This window comes from Pseudomyrmex gracilis, unplaced genomic scaffold, assembly GCF_002006095.1.
Source record: "Pseudomyrmex gracilis isolate BER0280 unplaced genomic scaffold, ASM200609v1 scaffold_18, whole genome shotgun sequence".
NCBI lineage: Eukaryota > Metazoa > Arthropoda > Insecta > Hymenoptera > Formicidae > Pseudomyrmex > Pseudomyrmex gracilis.
This window is the reverse complement of record NW_018020602.1, coordinates 243,987-267,704: the sequence shown is the minus strand read 5'-3', so window position 1 is coordinate 267,704 and position 23,718 is coordinate 243,987. Positions and strand designations below refer to the sequence as shown.

Sequence of the window (23,718 nt, the reverse complement as noted above, 5' to 3'; positions counted from 1 at the left end):
AACAAAAGGGTTCTTTCCTTTAAGACAAATTATTTCTTGCATGAATTTATACAGCGCGTCTAATAACATGCAAATGATATATGTATTATATATATATGTATATATATACATATACATACTTTGCATTCGATCGTTTTCATTTCATTTATGTCGCACAAGGAATGAATCTTTTAATCATTGTTATTATTAATCGACATAATATGTCTGTGTGAAGAATCCAACAGTGCACAATTTAACGTGTTCAAAGTGTACACCGAGATTTTTTTGTACACGAGGAGAAATATCTCTGCTTTCCTTCTTCGAAAGGAAACTTAAAAAAAAAAAAAAAACGCGCCCATAAATTGCACGTTAAATATTCTGAACGGTGCACAATTGCTTTGTGGATAGTCCTGTCGACTTTGCGTAAATGCGATTGTTTGTGCAAAATTGCCAGAGAATCTTTAATTTAAGTAAGAATAGCAAATCTTTTTTTTTTCTTTTTTTGAAACTTGAAATTTGACTATATATAAAAAAAAAAATTGTGTATCTATATGTTTAATTCAATTTTGTAACGCTCCATTCATGTTCGATATTACGTGCGAACAAACTTGCTATTTAAATGACAAGAAATACGTATCGCTTGCTGTTTTTCAGTCGAAGTCCAGAATGTGTAGTTTTGATAGAAAAAAATTGTATATGTATATGAAAAAATATGATACATATAAATGTGATATGTGTTATACACATTTGTATATGTCAGTATATTTTTCATATATGTATATATATATATATATACATACATATATACATGTACTTTATATATTGGATTTGTAGTATTGAATTTAAAACTGGCGATAATTTTCTCTGACTTAGATTATTATAACACGCACTGTTACTGTTTTTATACAAGAAAGCGTTTTAGGAGATTAGAGATATGTAGCTGTTCTCTCTTATATGCAGTATTAATCAACAATTTTTTACTCAAGTACATTATTGCTGCAAAAAGTCATCTAATGACAATGTGATACGAACGTCTTACAATTACTGAACTATTTTTCTAGAAAAAAGAGAAAAAAACGCGTTATTATGAGAAATTGCGCACAAAATATTCGTCATCAGGATCGTTTATTTATTTGTGCTTTCTCGGTAAATGTATAAAATACCGTAACTTTTAATAAACAAGTGACATATGATGTGCACTTATACATGAAACGCATACGCAATATCGTAAATAATTTCATAATTAAAAATTGTTCGAGAGATATCTTGTGCGCAATTTCGACAACTATCTCTGCATAAATTTGTTTCGTTGCATCACAATTTCTGCTCTCATATACTTACTTTATTTTTTTGTGCACGATAACACCACACCTCTCGTGAGAGGTGTGTCGTGTTTGCTCAACGAACAAACTTATATAGAAACTGTTTCCGCCGACGTATACACATAATAAGCATTATTATCACCGTTGCGATAATCAAACTTTTGTCACTTTTATTTCTCGCATAAAATAGCATTTTATTTGCGCTAAACTCGCTCTCGTTTGAGAGACGCGAGTGAATCTGATAAACTTGCCCTGGGAGAGAATTTGTATACGGATACGTGCTGGGTAAGTGTAAACAATGCAGACTGCAGCTCTGTATTTATATACATTTAGTTTGTATATTTAATTCTATATATCTATATATATATATACATATGCGCGTGTATTAATTTGCGTGAATTATACAACGTGAACGCAGTGAGTTCGGACGAACACACATTTCTATTTCAAAACGTCTTCCACTTCCTCGGATGACGATGTTAAAACTCATTGTGTAAAAAAAAAAAAAAAAAATCACTGTATAACAACTCGATATCTTACATATATTGATTATATGTTAACACGTTGTCCAATGTGCATGTGTACACGGTAGTACAAAGTTTGTGTACCACAAACGCTGTCGTATGTAAAAACACGCAAATCGTATGTATACAGAATATTATCTCTTTCCGTTCTTTTTATTTTTTATTTTTTTTATTGTTTGCGTATAATTTTTATATTGTTTCCACGCGCGTGTAGAACAAATTTATCTTTTTTCAAGATGTTGATAATAGCATACGAGACAGGAAGAACAACGTGTTAAGATCGACCAATTCTGTTTTCTCTCTTTATGTACAATTCGATCTTACTATTTAGTTCATTTATTTGCCACACAAAACCATCAAAACGGTCGTCTCTTCGTGAGAAAACGCGGCAATGTATTATTATGAAACATTTTTTCTTGTCAAAGCATAAGTTTTTCTCTGTTGCCAAGTAGCTTTTATACATCTCGTTTAAACAAACGCTGCTTGAACCCGATGACAAGTCTAGTTGATGCAAAATTTTAAATTGTTCGTCCGCTCGCGGCAAATCGAGATTTTTGAAAGAGATATAATTGTTAAACGCGCTGCGATCGCAACTCGCACAAGAATGGAAGCATAAAATCAAAACACGTACATATCGAAAAAATTTACGTACACATATGAAAATTTTCTGCTTCCATCTTGTATTGTAAACTTTTTATAGAAAATCTTTTTTTTTTTTTTGTAAAGATACTTTAATCGTGATGCGATTTGTGTTGCACTCTAGGATGTCAGATTTTTCATCGTTGTGAGCAAGGATGAGCCTTTGCTACAAGTATCTTACAAGTATCTCGCCAAACGTCACGACGTTTCTCAATGATCTCCATTTAAAGAATAACAGAGAAACAATTTTATTTGTAAACAATATGCTGTGTACAAATTTGATACAATTTTGTTGAAAAGACTAGAGAGAGTTTTATGTCGCTCTATTTTTTTTTAACAAACGACACGCAAGAAAGTGAGTTATACGTAAAAGTAAAACCAAAGAGATTTTCGAGAGATTTATTCAACGCACGATCTAGTCTTCTTGTGATGAAAAAAGAAAAAAAAATGAGTAAAGGTATATACAGTATATATATACATTCGAACTGTGATATATTAATGTATATAAAAGTCGTTCACTTGTTAGTAAATATTTTTCTACACATCAAATTTTATAATTTTTGTATATATATATTTGTAACAATAAGTTTTCCATTTTGTTTTTATGGAAAGACAAATCACAGACGTCCATCAGTGTTGTTGCATTGTACATAAGACGCGCGTTGAAAGTCGTTAAGATCATCTACAGCTAAGTAGCTTCTATATGATAGTGTCTTTTATATACAGAGAATTCACATTTATATAAGAAGACGCATACAATTCAAAGGAATGTGTATACAATTATACAAGTACCATTTTTTTTACGCGTACCTATTTAGTTACTTATAGAAAAAGATTTTGCTAAGTTTTCACACACGATTCTCTTGCGATCGCAAGGAGTATACACGCACTAATATGCTCGTTTGCGCGTATATACTCCAAACATATGTGCTTCAAATCTCACTCGAGATATACTAATAAATCGCGAGTAATTTAAGTATATACGAATGTCCACTTTTTACGCTAAAAATAATGAGATAACACAACGAAGTTACATAACAGAAACGCGCAAGAACGTCCGAGACGCGTTTTAGTCGCGATCTCTTTGAGAAAACTCATATATATATATATATATGTACAAGTAGATCACGCTGAATTTCATATTCACACACACGTGTGAATTTACATATATTTACACGTTTTTTTGTATAAGTAGATAGTTTTCAATAACACATCGAATAAGGTAAGTGACAAAAAAGATGACTAAATGTAATATTTTTATCTATGAGTGTAGATGTATATGTTCGTTCTCTCTTTTTCTATACAAAAATTTTTCTGTCGCAACAACTTCACTTACGTGAAGACAATCAATCGCGGAGGATTTTTTTTTTTTTTTTTGCGCGCGAGACAATTTTGTTCTGTCGTCGCACGTATCTGAGGATGTTGCGAGCGAGAAGTTTATGGTTGAATTACGATTGCGTAATTTTAGTGATACTGTGTCTTTGATTTCATATATAAAAAAAAAAAAAAAAAAGAAAGAAAACTGATAAGGTGTAACGAAGCGAGCAAAAGTACGATGGGATCGAAACAGAAAGAAATGTACGAGACAAAACGAAAGATCTCTGTAACTTACTACGATCTCGATTTCTTTTTCGCGACACACAATGTGAAAACTCGTTTGCTCAACGATTCGAATGTGATGATGACAAATGTAATGTCGATAATAAAAGTCCAAGCATTTGCGGCCAAGAGAACCAGACGGAATTCTCTTTTTATTGAATGGATGGCAGAAAAATAAAATCCAAAAAAGATCTCACGTTTCGAAGAGAGTTTTAATCTCTAAAGAAAAATTGTACAATTGCGTGTTGACTCTTCTTTTTTGTTTTCCTCTCTATTATTCGTATTTACAATATTTACTGATGAAGATTACATCTCGTGAGCTTTCTCTCTATCATACAATTTACATGGTAAGCGTGACCGCAACGGAAGATGGCGATTCCGCTGTTACCTAGTAGTATCGGTGTCTGTAGAGACAACGTGCAGCACGGGCACGTCGACGATTTCGTTTGGTAGCGCATACCCCAGTGATGAGCGCTCGTCCCGAACACGTTCTTGTCTATCGCCCGTCTCAGATCCTTCTCGAGAGTTTTCGCCAGTTGCTCGCGAACCTGCAACAAAGACAAATTTTTATTTCTCTCTCGATTTCTCACAAACTGTTCTCGCGAACGGCTTGGAATCACACAATTGCGATTTGATTAGTCGGTAACGATTAACAGAGGCTGATCCACAAGTATGTATCAGCTAAAAACAAAATTTTAATTTAATTTTAAGAGAAACAATATTGTGTTACAAATTTATATCAATAATCTTTTCGTACACACAGAGTGCAAACGAATCAAGATGCTCGAACGACGTAGTTCACCCTATGTACATCTAGGTAACACAAAAGAGACGCTTCCCGAACAGTTGACGGACTTTTGTGTTATCCAGATAGTTTTTTTATTTTTTAATGCACACAAATAGCGATTACCTGTGCCGAGCACACCGTACCGAACTTCGACGATAACTGATTAGTTTTACTGAAGTCAATTGACTTCTTCAGACCGCGGTGGTGCAGCATTTTTGTAAATACGATCGACTGGAACACGCTGTAACACAGACGAAAACTTTATCAGTATCAATGTAAATTTCTTAATGAAGAATAACATCTGTTCGTTGTTGTTAAAATACATGTACGTCATTTCTTTCTACTCTATTTGAAACTGACTATTATTAAGTTCTTTCAGTTTGCTATGTGATACCGCACTCGTTTAGTAATAACGAATCTCTTCGCACAGCAGAAATTTGGTCCAGAAAACAAAACAATGCGCCTTCAATTACTTGCAGATTACCTTCTGTCTAATTTAACGTTCGGTATCATGCTCTCTAGTTTGGTCAGAAACGCCGCGGCCTGATCCGGTCCCTCTCTCCTCATGATTTCTCGGGCGATACCGCTCCAGTCCATCAGCACGTCGTAATCGGGTTTCCTCGCTAACGGCATCGCGCAGAACAGGCAAGTACCGTCCGCGATCTCGTTCAGACACATGTTCACGCAGCCCCACTGTTGCTCGTTCAGCGCGGGCAGGAGAAACGACAGCACGACGTTGTCTCTGGTTTGAAGGCACTGTCTCAAAAGGTCGTCCAGTGTGTTGCGCCGCTCAACGCAAACCGCCAGATACTCGCGCCACATGTAAGGTACTTTATCGCAGATGTTACCGCACTCCTCTGGCGTCTCGTTCGCGTGTCGTTTGATCAGCAACTCGCCGATTGTCAGAAACTTCGGCTCCACGGCCTCGTCCATGGGACAGGGATAGCCGCAACTGCATCTGGCGTAAGCGGGCGCGTTCACCTCGATAAAGGCTCTCGCGAATTGTCGCACGATGTAATCGTTGCGGGTGGTGCGGAGCAACTGCCCGGACGTGTTCTCCAGAAACGTGTTGTAACAATGAAGTTCCGCGGCGCGAGTTACCTCGTAGATGAAATTCTGCAGCCCGGACGAGTCTCTGTACGACTCTCTGACGGTTCTCATTCTCTTGTCCATCTCTAAAACGATCTCCTCGATCTCTCTCTCCGACATGCTAGGCCTGATGCTGTTCGCCAGATCGTAGATCAGCTGCAAATCGGACTGCACTCGATGAGCCACGTTCTCTTGCGAATTTGACTTTTGACGATTGTCGTCACTTGAGGTAGTACCGCACTCGTAGTTCGAATGAAGAGTATCTTCCAAAGCGATTTCGGGCGCGTCTTCCGGTGCGAGACCCTCATTCAGATCTCTCGCAGTTTCCAGTATCTCGGACGAGTCTTCGCTCGACGTTTCGGGAGACACGGTCGTCATTTCGCGACCGTACAACTTTTTATCGTCCGCGAACGCGTCGTTCTCGGGATGTACGACCACGATTCCGGAATCTAATTTAGCCGGTCTGTTATTGCCACCGCTGGTTTGCAGTAACGTGATCAACGGCCGCAGCAACGCGAGCGATTCCTCGTCCCGTGACGTGCGCGGCAGATCTTCCAGCTCGAGCAGCTCGACGATCTCCTTGGTGCCGACGGCTCTCAACAACTGCGACTTATATACAAAGCACGCGCGAAGACTGTCGCTGTACCGTTCGCGATGATACAGACGCAATATTAGGCTGTCGAGTGAGGATAATGCTAGACAATGAAAAACGTTATCACAGGTCATCAGGTAAATTCGATTGTCCACGATTGCGGTCATGCTGATGTTCGTGTGCTCGTCGTTCCACAGCAGCACGCTCGCGCTCGCGGGATCGATAACGTACAGGCCGCTGGTAGTGTAGGAAAATAAATACTTGCGCGCGATCACGGACAGATGCGAGAAGTTGACGGATTGCGAGGACCACTCGCGATCCGTCTTGTGACTAGATTCCAGAGTGTCGCACGATCGAAATATCGGCGTCGGGGGAACGGCGAGAGCATCCTTGAACTGGTGCGTCTTCACGACGACACCATCGGCCGACACTTCCCACAATCGCGAGCCAGGCCGGGCGCAAAAGATCTTGGAGTGATTCTCGCTCAGATTGTTGCTGTGGTTGTCGGAAATCAGATTGAACGCGCCTCGTGTGTTATTGATGTTTTTCTCTTCGCGCTGAACATCAGAGATAATGTTCTCGTGCGTCGTGTAAAAACACGCGCCGAACTCGCCGTTACGCGGCTTATTGCCTATTTGTTTGTACTGCTCTTGAACCGTGTCGCAGATGTAACAGCGCGACAACGTGGACACCAGCAGAAGGGGCGACAGGAAGTTCAGCTGTACCACGCTGGAATCCAAACTCATCAGCGTGCAGGCCGGAGTTTGAAACATTCCGTTAACCTAATACATACGATAAATTGTTAAATTAGTTTATTACAAAATCATCACTTTTAAGTTAATTTAATTTACATGTTGCGAGCGTACTGTAAATATGGATAGAATCATGACGGAAACGGTGCCAGCTTCATCTCCTATGTATATTTCAGCACTGTTGTTGTTCCAACAGAGGCAGGTGATTTGTTTACATATGTGTTCCGTGGACACAGCCATCAGTTGCGGTGTAGACTTCAAAGAGACTAGACAGACGGTGCCGCGTGTTGTTGCCAAGGCTACAGTCTTTTCGTCAGGTGATATCGCCAGACGCGAAACTACACCCTCCTGACGCAAAGATTAGATACAACATTACTGATTGCATATTTACACAAAAAAATATATAAATAAATAATAATTTTTATTCTCAACGCAACATGTGTGTAACTTACCGAGAGAGGTACTATTTGTAAAAATGAGCATGGTTCTCTGGAGAACAAATAAACACTGCCACTGGTCGAGCCCAGCACAATGTAACTTGTGGAAGCATGGAAACATGTATACTGTAATCAATATGTAGTTGTTAGTTAACTGTACTTTTTTTTTTAGTTATTGTAAATCTTACTTTGATGTAATTTTTTAATTTATTCTCACTGCGATGACAATTTTTCTATCACAAAAAACAGTTATGCAACAATGTTATAAATAAACAACAATGTCACATTTATACACGGTGACGCGAATAAATAGTATAAAAAATATAAGAGAAATATAAACGATCCCGGCACGAAGAACCGTATGCCACGATAAAAATGATTATTACTCGTCGATTGTTGCAATTTTAATCTTGTTGAATTTGAAAAAAAAAACAGACGCGAATCGCGCAAGAACTACGGCACGTACCACGTTTGACAGGTGCGCTGTGTACATATATACGCCTACCACGGTCGTGCTAACCTCTTTGTCTAAATTTGGCGAGCTCGTGTAAAAAAAAAAAAAAACACCAAGTCTTGTCACGCGTCTTGTCAACCGCACCGTACCTTAATTCGTTGCGTGGAATTGATTGGCTTGTACAGGATCGAGTTGATTTCCTCACGTTCCAACAAGACGTAAGGAAAGTCCAGCGATACGGGATACATCGTCCAGCATCCTCCGTTGTACCGAGGCGCGCGCAATCGCACTTGGCAATTGTACATACATGCATATATATATATATATACGTAATAAAGAGATTATTTCAATGTGTGTGTGTGTGCTACATTTTTTTCTAACCACGCTAGGTACAGTTACATCCTCTTTCTCTCATAAACACAATGCGTTTAACAGTCCGCGGAAAGTGTGTGACTGAGAAAAAAAAAACGCACACTGCAAATTTTTTATAAGTTTATTTGTTTATTTTGATCAACAATTTACATCTATTTCAAATTCACAAGATAATTTACAAGAAACGGTCAATTTTGGAAAGAATTTTTAAATTTATTATGAATCTTGTGTTGGTTTGAGTCTTCGATAAATTATGTATTTTTAGCGAAGACTCGAACCACCTTGAAGAACTCGGACGCTCTTGTCGCATCCTATTTTCCTGGTAAGAAAGTTCGCATTTGTCCGTTCAGAAGACAGTTTCTTTTACGATATTTAACGCCACCTCTTATTCATACTCTTCCCTGGTAACGGAGCATCTTGTCACTTTCTGCGATCCTGGTACTAGAGTTGAATTTTTCCGCCGGAATTAACCGAAACAGACATTTAGCGCCACTTTCTTCAACTCATAGTCATCTAATATCGTGAAGTTGTCCGCTGAATCAGTTCACCTCTTTTCTCAGCCACTCTGGTCACTTTCTGTGATGATCTTCTGATTCTGGTAACAAAAAAATAAAATTTCCGTTACATCGCGGCGGATTTGTTCGCCTGACCTTTCGCCGAGGTGAGACGCGGCGCGCGTGAAAAATGTTCGCATCTTCTGTATTAATCATTGAAAAACGATTGAAATTTTGCACGAAGCTCACTCGTCCTCACTTTGAGATTTGAATAAAAAAAAATTTCAAAATTACTAGAAGTTTAATTTTTAGATGGCTGTCAACGCGCGCATTGCAAAATCACGCGACACCTGGTTGGGAGAGAGTATGGATGAAAATTTCACGTTTAATAACGTTTATCAATGGGACTCGTTATTATGGGACGTTCTTCGGCTACGAGAAATGAGAAGATGAATTTTAGGATTTTAACTACTAACAGAGTAAATAAACAAACGAACGTTGCGGTTATTCTTTGCCATTCGGTGAATTCGCCGACAAGAGAAACGGTCTAACGATGTTGTGTGTGTATCATATTTTTTACCAACAAGTGAGTATATATTTAGAAATAAAATTGTTGACCATTACAAAGTGTAAACTCTTGCATTCGCACATCTTAAAGCTTCCAAACGTGACTTCCAGTTCTGAATAATAAGATTGTGTCATCAGTAATTACGTGAAGGTCATGAAATCTTGTTCTTATACAAAAAAAGAACTCTACAATTTGAGAAGTGAAAGGGGACTTCAATTATTATGGTGAAGTATAACATATAACGTACGTGACGTAAATTATAGAGATTTGGAACAAATATACACACACCTAAAACCCAACCTATCCAAGTATCCACCGATCAAACTTCTTTAATTCAATTTCAGATTAGATATTCTATTTTAACTGACACGATTGCGTGCAACAACTTCATCATTTAATTTACACGCGTGAAAAATGAAAGAATAATTGATTGTTGAATCGCGTGCCCCGTAAAATAATTTCCTCGTGATTGCGAACCAAATATCTATTGTTTAACGCAGCCACTGTGTCGTGTGATTGTTGTAAGATAATAATAAAAAAACAAACATTGGTAATGATGTAAAAATACTTTTGCTTATGGGAGACGAGCGTAGGAGAGAGATTTGAATCACTTATAAGCTGAAAAATGAATTGTATTGGATGTAGGTCAGTTTCTGGTGGAAAGAAAGATCGGGCCGCACGTGAAAGAGAGGGGCGCACCTGCGTGAATCGGTTCTCGCGACCTTCTTCGGCATTTGCACTCGATGACGAGACGTTCGTTCGACGCGTCCTCACGGTGTTAACAATTTCATCTGTCTCTCGTGTCTCTCAGCGCGCCGGAAGTGTGCGCACGTATGAGTGCGAGCGGTTTGCCGATCGTCGGAACGAAAAGCGAAGAGTAAATTTTGAGAATGTTGCTGCTCAACAAAGTAATGAGGTACGTTTTTCGATTGCGCGTCACGGAAGAGATTGATTGGAAGTAAAACTGTGATAATATTATATACACTAAGTATTTCAGAACGTTTCCTTTATAAACGAGAAGCTCTGAAGAACGTTTCACCGCCGGGCAAATTAAAGCGGCGTAAAAAAGAGTTCTTACTCGACTTTCTATGATTTTCTTATATGTTTGTTATATTTTGCACAGTGTCCGAAACCTTTTTGCTTGCGGTTGTTCTCAGAAACGTGTGAAATAAAATTGTTCGGCGGGATAACAAGACAAGTTTTTCGGTGCTTGTTAGTTAATCTTGTGTACATGTTTATGTTTGTACGATCGTTTAGTATGTTTAGCGTATTTAATTTTCACCACGCGCGGTGAGTCGATTATTTTTTTCTTTTAGCAAACAATCGCGAAGTCGTTTGTATAACTCGCCACTTGCTGCGTTTTATACGTTTGAGAGATACGCGGAATTTTTACGCTTTCTCTCCGCGCACTTTATTGGATCGCGAAACACTTGATTTTTAACGAAGATTTTTCTAACTCTCTAGCGTTGACTTGCGCGCGTAAACGTTTAATTTATATTGTTTTTGATTTGTCTTTTGTTTTTACATAGAATTTGTTTGATCGCTCGTGAGGAACACAGGTGTTCGAATTATCACGCCTCGTGAAAGGTTTTTTAGCGTTTTTCTACTTGCAATCAAAATATTGCGACAGCAGCGAGACATTATATGTTGCGGTATAGAAATAATGCGCTTGTGAGGTCATTATGCCGAAGGAATTTACGGAAGGTTGTGAAAACATAATTGGAAGGATCGAGGATCATTCAAGATTCTAAAGAAACATTTCAAAACACACATTGAAAATAATGTATACGAAACCGCAAAGAATTATATATATATATATATATATATATATATATATATAAAATACTGTAGAAAGATAAAACGAGCGAGACGTGACAAGCCTGTTTCGTGCAATAAAAGAAATGGTCGAAAGTTACTCGTCTCGAGAACACTTTAAAATGCGCATTTAAAATAAAATATCTTGAAGAATCAATAAAAATATTTTAAGGCGACAAAATAAACGAGCGAGCATTGACGAGTTTATGGTTACAGGAAGAACTCGTCCGTGTTCGCATCGGGCTGGACATCGCCGACGTCGTGGATTCGTTGCGAAATTAATGTCCAGCGGGATATGTGCAGCAATGCTATCGCATCGGAATGCACGACATCGCAGAATCTCTCGTCCCACGTGAAACCGTACGATGAGGTGCCCGGACCGAAGCCGATACCAATTTTGGGAAACGCTTGGCGAATGTTGCCGCTAATCGGCCCGTATCAGATCTCAGACGTCGGCAAGATCTCCCAAATGTTTTACAACGAGTACGGCAAGATTGTGCGATTGGGGGGTCTGATGGGCCGGCCTGACTTGCTCTTCGTCTATGACGCCGACGAGATCGAGAAGGTGTACCGACAAGAAGGTCCCACGCCTTTTCGGCCTTCCATGCCCTGTCTGGTATATTATAAGAGTGTCGTGCGGAAGGACTTCTTCGGGGACTTGCCGGGCGTCGTCGGCGTGTAGGTGAACCAATAACGACAAAATAGATCACTCGGAATAATTCCTGTATTCGCTTTGTAATAAATAAATAAGCAAGTGCAATATCATTCGAAAAAAAACTATCTTAAAAAAAAATTTATCTTAAGTTTATATTTAAAGAAGTAAGAGAAGTATTACATTTATATATGTTAATTTATGTTAATTTATGTTAGTTAATTTATGTTAATTTATTTGTCTTCCGAATTTAAGAAACAAATTTTAGATACTTGATTCTTGAAAGAATTTCATTCTTTTTAGGTTATTGCATAAATGTTTGATAATATTTCGGCAAACATAACATGTCAACGTGATATCTCACATTTGAGCGAAGTTTTGTCTACTAATATTATTGTAGACAAAAAATTTGTTGCGTTTGTTTTTTTTAATATTTCCTGGTGTTTTATGCTAATCCGATATGCTAATTGAGCCGATTCATTATTAGACACGGTGAGCAGTGGAAAGAATTTCGTACACGTGTTCAAAAACCTGTTCTCCAGCCCCAGACTATAAGAAAATACATAACTCCGATTGAAGTAGTCACAAAGGATTTCATCAAGAGGTCAGTGATATATGTATATCAGCAATACCAGCATATATATGTATTGTGTATATAAACATATATGTTGTATATATAAACATATGTATGTATACACATATATATACATATTATATATATAAACATATATTGTATATATAAACAATGATTACATAATCGGTAAATCACGAATTTAATTCCGATTTATTACAGAATTGAAGAGATCAAAGGTGACGACGACGAAGTGCCTGGTGATTTCGACAACGAAATACATAAATGGGCTCTTGAATGTTAGTTCTTCTTATCCATAAATAATAGTTTGTTTGCTTAAAATGTCATTTCGAATTTTTTTGCATCTGTCGTTTAATATTTAATATTGATTCGCGCGTTTTTAAGCGGGAACGAGAGATTTTGGTTTTGATTTGAATCTGAAATAATTTTGAAATATAATAATTTCACTCTCAGATTAAAGATGAAACAACTTAATTTTTAATTTGAGATGACAAATATCTTATAAGGCATGTGACGTTAAAATTGAATTCAACGCGGTTTTTACTTTTTCCCGACCTATTTTCCGGTTCGAAAAACGAAACACGTATTAAGACGACGCGCGTTGATAACGCATTAATTTCACACATGTTAAAATATCACTCAAAATTTTCCCTCAAAATTTCTAAATCTTCAAACAAGATTTTTCATCGGCAAATATTCACCGAACTAATCGCTCGGTAAAGTTCTATATCTAACGAGATTCTTGTTGGAACAATCTGCGCGTTGAGTTTCACGAAACGCATTCCCTTAGTTGAAACGTGCACGCGCATTCCAACGTAGTCGCACTCATTACGCACTCGTTACGCATTGCGAATCACTAATTTTTTGGCCCGCAGGTATAGGCCGAGTGGCACTCGACGTAAGACTGGGCTGTTTAGGCGGGTCGTTATCGCCAAACTCGGAACCGCAGAAGATAATTGACGCTGCGAAATTCGCGTTGCGAAACGTGGCCGCGCTCGAGCTCAAGGCTCCGTACTGGAGATACTTCCCGACGCCGCTTTGGAGCCGCTACGTGCGCAACATGAATTACTTCATTGAGTGAGTCACAAAATCTCGCGAGCAAAAAATTAGAGAATTTCTTGGAAAGATACACATATATTTAAAAAACATCAATTTTTTTCTTTATTCCTTAAAAATCAGAAGAATTTTACTCGTGATGTCATCGCCAACTGTCTTTAACTTCTGTCCAAACGGCTTGATTCCGTCAAGCAGATCGGGCAGTAATCTTCCTTACTTGGAAGTTCCTTAATTTGGAAGTTAGATATGTGAAAGTAAAATTCTTTGCTTTTTATAGCACTTGATTATCTAACGGTACATACACCTTGAAAGCAGAAAGTTGTGTAGAGAAGTTCGAAGTACAGATAGTTTTCGAAGATCATTTATCTCTCGCTGAGAACCGGTTTAAAGATTTCAAGGTTTTTTTTCAATATCACAGAATCCTTCATATAAGAATTAATTTTCTTCGTAAAAAGTTAATTTTTTCTCATTCATCGTTTTCATTTAGCAGTTTCTGTGAGATGTGAGCGACCGGTGCTTCGTTTCTAGAATAGGTTTGATGTAGAAATTTTCAGAATATGCATGAAGTACATCGACGCCGCTATAGTCAGGCTCAAAAGTAAGAAGACCGTGAACGAGAGCGACTTGTCGCTTGTGGAACGAATCTTGGCCAAAGAAACGGATCCCAAGATGGCTTACATTTTTGCTCTCGATTTGATACTGGTCGGCATTGATACGGCAAGTTCATTAATCGCAACAATTGTAATCATACGTAGCGTTCGCGTGCGTTCGCGTGAAAGTGGTTCGCAATTAACATACGTAATTATTACAAAAGAACGAAACGCTCAACATGTGATTGAGCGAAGAAACGAAATTTTTATTATGAATTCTCGTGAAAATGCACGTTTAATTTGTACAGATATCAATGGCAGTGTGCTCAATATTATATCAATTAGCGACGAGACCGGAGGAGCAGGAAAAGATTCATCAGGAGCTGTTGCAGATCTTGCCCGATCCTTCCGTTCCGCTCACGACGAGTCATCTGGATCGAGCGGTGTACATGAAGGCATTTATTCGCGAAGTGTTCAGGTAATATAAAAAAAAGAACACCGTATAATAATATATTTAAATAAAGCCCTATAAATACAACAATTCATTTATTTATAATCTTGTAGAGTTTATTCCACCGTAATTGGAAATGGCAGGACTTTGCAAAACGACACTGTCATATGCGGCTACAAAATACCAAAAGGAGTTCGTAACATTTCTATCATTTTTTTCGCGCTATCATCGACTATCTGTTAATTCGAAAAATAAATTAGAACAAGTCGATTGTGAATTTCAGGTGCAAGTTGTGTTTCCTACTTTGGTCACCGGTAACTTAGAAGAATACATTGCGGACGCGAAGACGTTCAAACCCGCGAGATGGCTGAAGGACAATGAAAACGAGAAGCTGCATCCGTTCGCTTCTCTACCGTACGGTTACGGAGCGCGAATGTGTCTGGGAAGAAGGTTCGCGGATCTCGAAATGCAGGTGTTGCTCGCAAAGGTGAAGTAGTTTTCGCAATAAGTGCTCGGTTGCGTACTGTACAGTTGGTTTGAAGGAGCCGGATTATTATCTTTTGATTTATTGATTCTCATTGTTCTCAATTTGAACAAAAGAGATATAAAAAAAAAAAAAAGAAAGAGGATGGATCGAAACTTATTTCATGAACTAAAAAAATGTATTCGTATTTTCTTAACATTTAGTAAGAATTTAATTTGTCTCTAATAAATTTGTCTTTTGTTTAAAATTACAGCAATTGTTACATTAATTTTAATACGTATAACAATTATTTCTAATTTTTATTTTTAGCTACTGAGGTCGTACAAGCTGGAATATCATCACAACCCATTGAACTACAAGGTCACGTTTATGTACGCGCCAGATGGAGAACTCAGATTCAAAGTAATAAAGAGATAGCTCCTATTCGTGAGCACCGTTAGCCCGTAAGTGTGTCATATTTGTATTGCAAAGATTTGTATTTATACGAAGTGTGTGTACTTGTACAATACATTTAACCTTTAGAGTACAAAGCGTTACGCAGCTGAACTTTCTGCTTGAGTTGTGCGAAACATAAAGAAACGCAACTTAAATTTTTTTATTTTCTGACTCTGCGTCCCCAATATTACACTTCAATTGGATTAAATTAAGGTATATTTAATTCTTCTTAAATGTAACAAATAAGAGTAAGCGGTAGTTTTTGTTGATATATTCGCTCACGGTACTCTAAGGATTAAAACAATAAGTAAAAGATGTTAAATTTACTCTAAATATAGTGTATCCTGCTCAATTGCGCTTGTATACAATTATTTATATTTGTTTTATGTTATCTTTTTTGATAAATCTGAGCCTCAACGGTCCCTTCGGTGTGTACATCGGATTGATGTAGTATTCCAATTTTTCGTGGTGATACTCCACCTTGTAAGCTTGCAGAATCTGAAACAGAGAGAGAGAAAGAAATTAATATTCTGAAAAAATTACCTTGAGAAAACGTCGAGAAAAAAGAAACGCGTTAATGTGCTTGTCTATTATCGAGGTATGCGATATACTTCTCGTCTTCGAAAAAAAACAGAAATGCAGATGATACTATTTTTTTTTTTTTTTTTTCAGAAATATGAAGAGAATTCTTTTCTCTTCATTCACGCTTAATTAACATAGCCTGAATAAAGAGAGCAGTTTGAGAGAGAGTTCAAATCAGTGAAAGCGAAACGCTACGAGAGTCTTGTTCTACAGAAACGTTCTTTTTTTTCTTTATCGTCACGACAATTTAGCGTACTTACAGTAATTATCTCTCACCTTGCTAATGACGATAATCATTTCGAGCTCGGCAAATCTTCGTCCCAGGCACATCCGTCTGCCGTAACCGAAGGGAAGAGACGCGAACGCGTGACGAACTCCGTCGTCGTGCAGCCACCGTTCCGGAAGAAACTCGCCGTTTCGCGGGAAGTACTTTTCCATATTACTGATTGCATAGTGTTGAAATATCACTTGCACCTGAGAACAATCAGCGAAAGCCCGCGATATTGTTCCTTCTTTCTCGTATCTAGAATTTCATACTGGACGAATCTAATCGGTCGTTTAGAGTTTTCGTGAAAATTTGCATCAAATGTAGATTGAAAAAATTTTTTTTTAATTATAAAAGTTATGTAAATAGATGTTTTATGATCAGCGAAGGGTTCGTGACAATTATCAAAAATAACGAATGTTTTGTTCTTACTCCTTTCGGCACTAAATAGCCACCAATCACGGTGTCGGAACTCATGCATCGCCCGTTGCCTATAACAACTGGATACATTCTAATAAAAACGGAAAACATTCGATTCAGATAAAAAAAGTCCAATACTTTTGTCCTGAATTAAGCAGATATATCAACTCAATTTACGCACCTCAAAGTTTCTTTGATGCACGCTTTCACGTATTTCAAATTATCGATATTTCTCGCTTCGATGGGAGAGTTCTCTTCCGGAAGGACTCTGCGAATTTCCTCGTACGCCAAGGCCTGTTTCTCCGGATGTAGCGCCAGCTGATAGAGCACCGAGGTCACCGAGGTCGACGTCTGCGAGTATTAATTAGATTCTTGCAAACGAGTTGTTGACCATTCGAAGAGATGTAAATTACGAATCCAGATGCACTCACTGTGTCGACTCCGACCAGAAACAAATCCAGAGCGAGAACAGAGGCGACTCTCGTGTCGCCCTCGCGGGCAAGAACTCTGTCTAGAAGAGACAGTTCCACGTTCGGGTCCGAGTTGGCCTTGGACCTCGACAGAGCGGCAGTTGTGTATTTCGATATTGTGCTGAAACGAAGTATTGCAGTATCTGTATGTTGTATATTATAATTTATGTATAAAATACACAAAGTTTTTTTTTATAATTCTGTAAGTGACAAATAGCGTGTACTTCATGATAGTATCCAGAGCATTGATGTACTGCTGCCACGTGGACGTGTTAAAGATTTTCCAGAAAGGTATCTTCAACTCGAGCACCGGCACGTTCTTGAAGAATGTGATCAGGGCGTCGATGAGTCTCTGCGTTTCCGCGTCCGCGTCGTCGTCCAGACAACCCAGACGCACGTCCAACGCAACTCGTGCGATTGCTATCTCGAGAGAACAAAAGTGATCTCACATGTATCACATTTATTTTTGTTTTATAATATTAAAAATAAAATTATAATAAAAATATATTTTTATACGTGAATATAAATATAATATAAAAACTAATACAAACATATAAAAATAAAGTTTATATTTTATAAATATAGTATTGTAAAATTTTGTTTGTTCTTTATAGGCAGTGATTGTGCAAAAGTTAATCTCTTCGGAAAGTTACGCTCTTTCTCAAATCGAAAGATGCAACAGAGAGACAACATGTGTTGTTTCTGAAAAATAATTGAAATTTTTTCTACCGAGAGTCATCCTTACATTCCAACGACCACTTGTGCATCTCGTTGAGAAAATCGTCGGGCACCTCGTTCTTCTGGTTTTGTATTTTTGCGATTCTGTAAAATACAAAATATGACGACCGACGAGTCGGTTCTCTTTCGAGCGCAATTGCAATCAAGTCAAGAGAGACGAAGACAGCAGCGAAAGTTGGTCTCGGCCATGAAAAGACGACAATATAAGCAGTGCTACTGTCTTCGAAACGGTACTTATAAAACAATAAACACAAAGCAGACCTGCGAAGAAATGCCACGCTCGCTTCTTCAATCGCGCCAGTGTACATTCTCGCGACTCGCGGTTGCAGCATCACCTGCTGCACCTTGCTGCGGAAATTGTACCAGCTCTCACCGTGACTGAAACGCGGAGAAAAAATTTAAGAAAGGGAGAGTCGAAGCAGCGCGCGATGACAATTGTCGTTCTTTTACTTTACGATCTTTCTCGAAATGTCATTGGCGAGACAATTTTTTTTTCACGAGTTTCACAACCGTCGGCAAATCAAAGAAATGAATGGATGTTGCGTCTTTAGCTTTGACGCGCGGAAATATGCCCGCTGTTTTTCCCTTGAAGTGTTTTAATTTCCTAATTAGTGAAATAACGTACACGGCGATGACACCGGGATTGTCCCGAAAGAATTCCCTTCGCAACACGTGTTTGTAATAATCGAGGGACGGCATGGAAGGCCGATGGGGCATTCTCTCCTCCTGTCTGAAGATTCGCTCGATTTCGTCCGCGTCGTAAACGAACACCATGTCGGGCCGACCCAAGAGACCTTCTATCTTCACTATGTCGCCGTAACGGGCGTGAAGTCTCTTTGACAGTTTGTCGATAGCTTGTATGTCGAAGTCTCCTGTGAAACAGTTTTAGATAAAAAAAAAAAAAAAAAAAAAAAAAAAAAAGGGGAAAAAAAATAATAAACAAAAAAGTTACCAAAGTTTTTATTTTGATAAATTACAAATTCTCGCATTCGCGTGACCTGTGAATCTATTGTTACACGTGTGTATGTCTTCTCGGTGATTTACCTATGTAGGGAAGGAAGCGCCAGGTGTTGCCCAGTAGTGGAATTGGCTTAGGTCCTGGAATATCCGAGTACGGGCGAAACCGCAGCATCTCATCATCATCTTGTTTGCCGACTTGCTGCTGCTGCGCGGCCAATGTGTGCGAAGCGTTGCTCTTTGTCGCGTCGATGATGAATCGCCGTAACAATTCTTTCGCGTGTCGTCTCAAAGCGGTCATTTGTATGACGCTATGTAAAACGCAAGAAAAAACGCATCGGATTGTAAAAATACTTGCTCTTCTCCGAAAGCGACGACACGCGCGTGCCTATGATATAACGCGACACTCCTCACGCGGAAGTGCTTTTGAAACGTACGAATTTACATAGCGAAAATCTTCTGAGCGTAAAAAAACACATATCTATCCTACCTATCTGCTTTCGTAATCAGAAAAGAAACGTACTATTACTGAATTAACTCAAACAGAAAATATCTGTAATTCGACTACGAAAATGTATTTTTGTTAAACTTTCGAAACTTTCTGTTTGAGCTGTTTCTACAAGTGTCTCTTCACATCCGCTGTGACATGTGATTTTGGTAAATAATGTTATAGATGTGTACAAATAAAAGTCACGTACGTATGCCTCTCTCTTCTGAGAAACATTAAACAGTTTTTAAATAAATATATTATTAAAAATAACTATTAATAATATTAATTAATTATTAATAATATATTATTAATATTTTATGTAAATTTTTCAAACTTTTTACATTGTCTGATGACGATGCAGAATTTAAATAATTAAAAAAACACACATAAACAAAAGAGAACCTCGTACAAAACAAATGCCTGTTGCAACTTCGCATAAAAAAAAAAAAAACAAACAAACGTTTCTGTATCAAATAAATTTTTTTTCTACTTTTTTCTTGTCAATGTCGAGAGAATTCGTCAAAATGAAAACGAGATGATTGTAATTGTCGTGACGTTTCTTTCGAGTGAAATCGCGGCAACGGCGCGCTATAAAATTCGCAATTTCTACTTATAATGCACTTGCTGTGTCTTTTATATTGCGACTTTCTCACAGATCCGTCGCAATTGCAATTTGAGAACGTCGTTTGATGATGCGTGTCACGAACACTTGTGTTTACAACGTGTATTATCAAAAAGCACAAGTAGCGTAACAATGTTTTTGACGTATTCGCTATCCTGACACAATTCAGAATGTATATCATCTGCGGATCATGAAAAGCGCACACAACATGCACAACGTGTACAACACTTACCGTACACACGTTGTCAAACGACGTTACGTTTTAATGAAAGAATGAAAAAATGACACAATGATAAAATAAACTCTCATAAAATAAGAAGATACGATAAAGTAAAAAAATGAATCAGATCTAATGTAAATCTAACAAGATAAAAAAAATGGAAAAATAGATCCAATTAGATATAAAGCAGATCTACACATATAAATAGATATAAGTAGATCTTTGTAAATTTACAGTTTTATTTATTATTGGATCTACTTTGTATCCATTTAAAGTTAATTGAGATCTAATTAGATCTATACAGAAATGCTGTCCAACTGAATAAAAAGTGATAAATTGATTGAAATAGTTTTTTTTTTAATTAAAAATGTGACAATACTGGTCAAATTCGAGCAAAAACCAAAGTTTTAATAATATAGAAATTCAAATAAAATTACAAATTAATCAGCGAAATATTTCGACTCTGACCGGAGTCTTCTTCGGTCGCAAAACGATACAAAAAATATTACAATATTAGTATGAAAATAAAAAAAAAAATTTAATAACTTGAAGTAAATCTTTAGTACTACTAGCTCAAACAAACTATAACAATTGCAAATAAACTAATAAATTTATTAGAAAATTTGAAACATTATTCAAAATTTGATAAAATATTTCCTATAGTCAAAGTAGACAGTTATTGGCCATATGAGTTCTGTTAGTATCTGTTTACATAACAGTTAACATAATAAATTTTTTGTTTTGACTTATGAAGATATAGTAATAAATATTTTCTTTATAACACATTAAAAACTAACAAACCTACTTACATTTGTATCTATAACTCAAAATAAGAGGCCAATGACTGTTATATGGTTTTTATAACCTTAAAAACAGTGATTGGCCAGTTGGTTAATGTTTGTCGTATAAGAATAAGTTTTTGAGCTTCTTAAATAATATAATATTACTTTTATTCGGAGCAAAAAAACTTAATTAATATTAAAATGTTTATAATTTAGAATATAATGATAGTATTTATTTATATTTATTACTTCTTTACTACATGGCCAATTACTGTTGGGAGGCCAATAACTGTACTGTTTACCCCTATCGCTTTTCTATTTTTTCAAGAAATTATTCAATGATGAAAACGTGTACTTGTGTTTGCAAAATTATTCTACAGAAAAATATATATCACAAAAACAAAAATGACAAAAGTCGACTGATGCAAGTCTCTTTCGGTGACTTACTTACCCTATACGCATGTCGCGTTCAAAACACACATACCGTACATCTTTGCGCTATGCTAAACGGAATTGTAAATATTTGCACGAATATTCCGCAATTGAGATTAAAAACTTACGAGAGATGCGTTTGGATATGTTGACCGAATGCGATATACGCTGTCGATTGAAAAAAACTGCACAGACTGAAGACTTGTCACTCAGGTTTGCGCTAAAATAACGATAGATATTTGAATAGCAGCGAGTAGAAGGGCGAATGCAACACCGCGAGTAGGGGAAGTACCAGAGTACTAACAGATTATGGTGTGTCGCATAAAAACAGAAATGGGAAATATACAGACAAACTTCGTGCGCATAGTTTTTTTGATAAATAAAGATAATATTTAATAAATAAAATAATATAAGATAATATTTAACGTGATATAATAAAAAATATGCCAGACAATCAAACTCGAATGCAATCTAGTAATTTTGTCTCAACAAAAAAAATGTAAGAAACATAAAAAAATCAGCTGAAAACTGTTTTTGTTAAGTTACCTATTCACACGGTTAAAAACTTAAAAATAACAAAAACAATATTTTTTCAAGAGATTGAGTTGAAAGGCCGATCCGAGCAGTAAAATACAAGTTGGTCGTGTATCACAAATAGTCTTTATTAAATTCAACAGACGTTTCGGTCAATGGTTTAGACCTTCATCAGTGTATAGAAATGTGATCTAATAGTAAATTAAAGAGTAAAAGCGCAAAACATTGAAGAAAAATCGTGATTACAAATAAACAGAAATAAATATAAGAATTATNATACATACTTGAAAGAGATAACACGCGAGCAAACAGTCAGCACAGAACACTGTGTACTAGCGCGCGATCTTAACACACATCAATATATACAAATTTCCCCACCATCATCATATAATATACAAACATGTTCATATCGATAACAAAGAGAGATGAATATCAAGTTGAAAAACACATTTAAATTAACGGATTATCTTTTAGATTTAAACAGATCTAAGAAAGAGAAATAAGGTTTCAGTTCTTCNGTATCAGATTTGACATTGATCGGATTGTCTTGTAGTTGAATATGGAGCATTTCAGAAATAGATCTTTTATAAAAAAATTTTTCTTTATCTAAAATTTTAACATTGTTCCAAACAAAATCGTGATTATTATTTAAACGATGTTCAGTAACAACGGATAAAATATTTGAATTTCTATTAATCTGATTCCTATGCTCCTTAATTCTAGTTTTTAACNTTCTCTTCGTCTGTCCAACATAAGACGCATTACAATTGTTACAGTTAATTTGATACACCACATCTTTATTTTGATCGTGATCTATTTTATCTTTACCAACCTTAACAAATTTACTCAATTTGTTAAGACTTCGAAATGCCAATGAAGTTTCCTTAGATTTTTTGAACAACTTAGAAAATGACATATAAAAGTCAGTTAAATAAGGCATAACAAAATANTTAATATTAGTCTCACAATCATTAGACAGTGGGACAGTCTCATTAATATGTACATTTAATTTGTNATTAACTAAAAACTTGATTCTGTTTCTGATTGTCTTAAAGATAAAATGTAATGGATAATTATTCTTAAGAAGAACTTCAATCATAAATTTAAAATTATCTTCATGATAGCAAGAGTCAGATAATAAAAAAACTCTATCAACCGTACTTAAAATAGTACCTATTTTTTGTGATTTTGGATGGGAAGAATAAAAGTTTAAATATCTCCCTGAAAAAGTTGATTTATGATACAAATCAAAACTTAATTTGCCATCAAAATTTAAAATTTTAATCTCAAGAAAACTTAAAAAATTATTTTTTTGTACTTCAATTGTAAATTGTAATCTATTATGATCAGGGTTGGCAAGAAAAAACCAGGGGGTGGAAAAAACCATGGTAAATTCCGGTTTTAACCGTCCTGGACTTTATTCCTAAACTGGCATAAACTGGCAAAAATTATACAAATGATTAATACATGTATTTATTATGTAGTTATAAAATTTATATTATTAATATTTATATTATATTATA

The 23,718-nt window shown here is 36.6% G+C and overlaps 3 protein-coding genes across 7 annotated transcripts; 1 reads left to right on the top strand and 2 right to left on the bottom strand.

Moving 5' to 3' along the window:
* Positions 1–4,256: 4,256 nt before the first annotated feature.
* Positions 4,257–8,517, bottom strand: LOC109851615 (Hermansky-Pudlak syndrome 5 protein homolog). Its single transcript, XM_020421847.1, has 6 exons — positions 8,324–8,517; positions 7,736–7,846; positions 7,398–7,631; positions 5,335–7,313; positions 4,974–5,091; positions 4,257–4,611 (listed from the first exon to the last, which is right to left on the bottom strand). The coding sequence occupies exons 1-6, from the start codon at positions 8,477–8,479 to the stop codon at positions 4,357–4,359; spliced, it is 2,853 nt and encodes a 950-aa protein (XP_020277436.1). The 5' UTR covers positions 8,480–8,517; the 3' UTR covers positions 4,257–4,356.
* A 205-nt stretch (positions 8,518–8,722) lies between these two features.
* Positions 8,723–16,035, top strand: LOC109864208 (probable cytochrome P450 301a1, mitochondrial). 5 transcript variants are annotated; one of them, XM_020445206.1, is made up of 11 exons: positions 8,851–9,144; positions 9,353–10,524; positions 11,640–12,101; positions 12,563–12,679; positions 12,869–12,945; positions 13,543–13,744; positions 14,278–14,440; positions 14,622–14,791; positions 14,878–14,956; positions 15,048–15,251; positions 15,558–16,035. In XM_020445206.1, exons 2-11 carry the CDS (start codon positions 10,499–10,501, stop codon positions 15,663–15,665), a joined length of 1,608 nt encoding a protein of 535 aa, XP_020300795.1. In that variant the 5' UTR covers positions 8,851–9,144; positions 9,353–10,498; the 3' UTR covers positions 15,666–16,035. The 5 variants fall into 5 exon arrangements, with proteins under 5 accessions (XP_020300796.1, XP_020300795.1, XP_020300794.1 ...); XM_020445205.1 differs by having other exon boundaries at positions 8,851–9,207; positions 9,338–10,524; XM_020445203.1 differs by having other exon boundaries at positions 8,851–9,626; positions 9,719–10,524.
* LOC109864209 (probable cytochrome P450 49a1) lies at positions 15,803–22,516 on the bottom strand. The gene is made up of 12 exons (XM_020445208.1): positions 22,480–22,516; positions 21,790–21,881; positions 19,203–19,426; positions 18,784–19,030; positions 18,420–18,536; positions 18,166–18,242; positions 17,645–17,840; positions 17,382–17,541; positions 17,132–17,301; positions 16,963–17,041; positions 16,542–16,739; positions 15,803–16,181 (listed from the first exon to the last, which is right to left on the bottom strand). The coding sequence occupies exons 3-12, from the start codon at positions 19,414–19,416 to the stop codon at positions 16,056–16,058; spliced, it is 1,584 nt and encodes a 527-aa protein (XP_020300797.1). The 5' UTR covers positions 19,417–19,426; positions 21,790–21,881; positions 22,480–22,516; the 3' UTR covers positions 15,803–16,055.
* Positions 22,517–23,718: the final 1,202 nt, after the last annotated feature.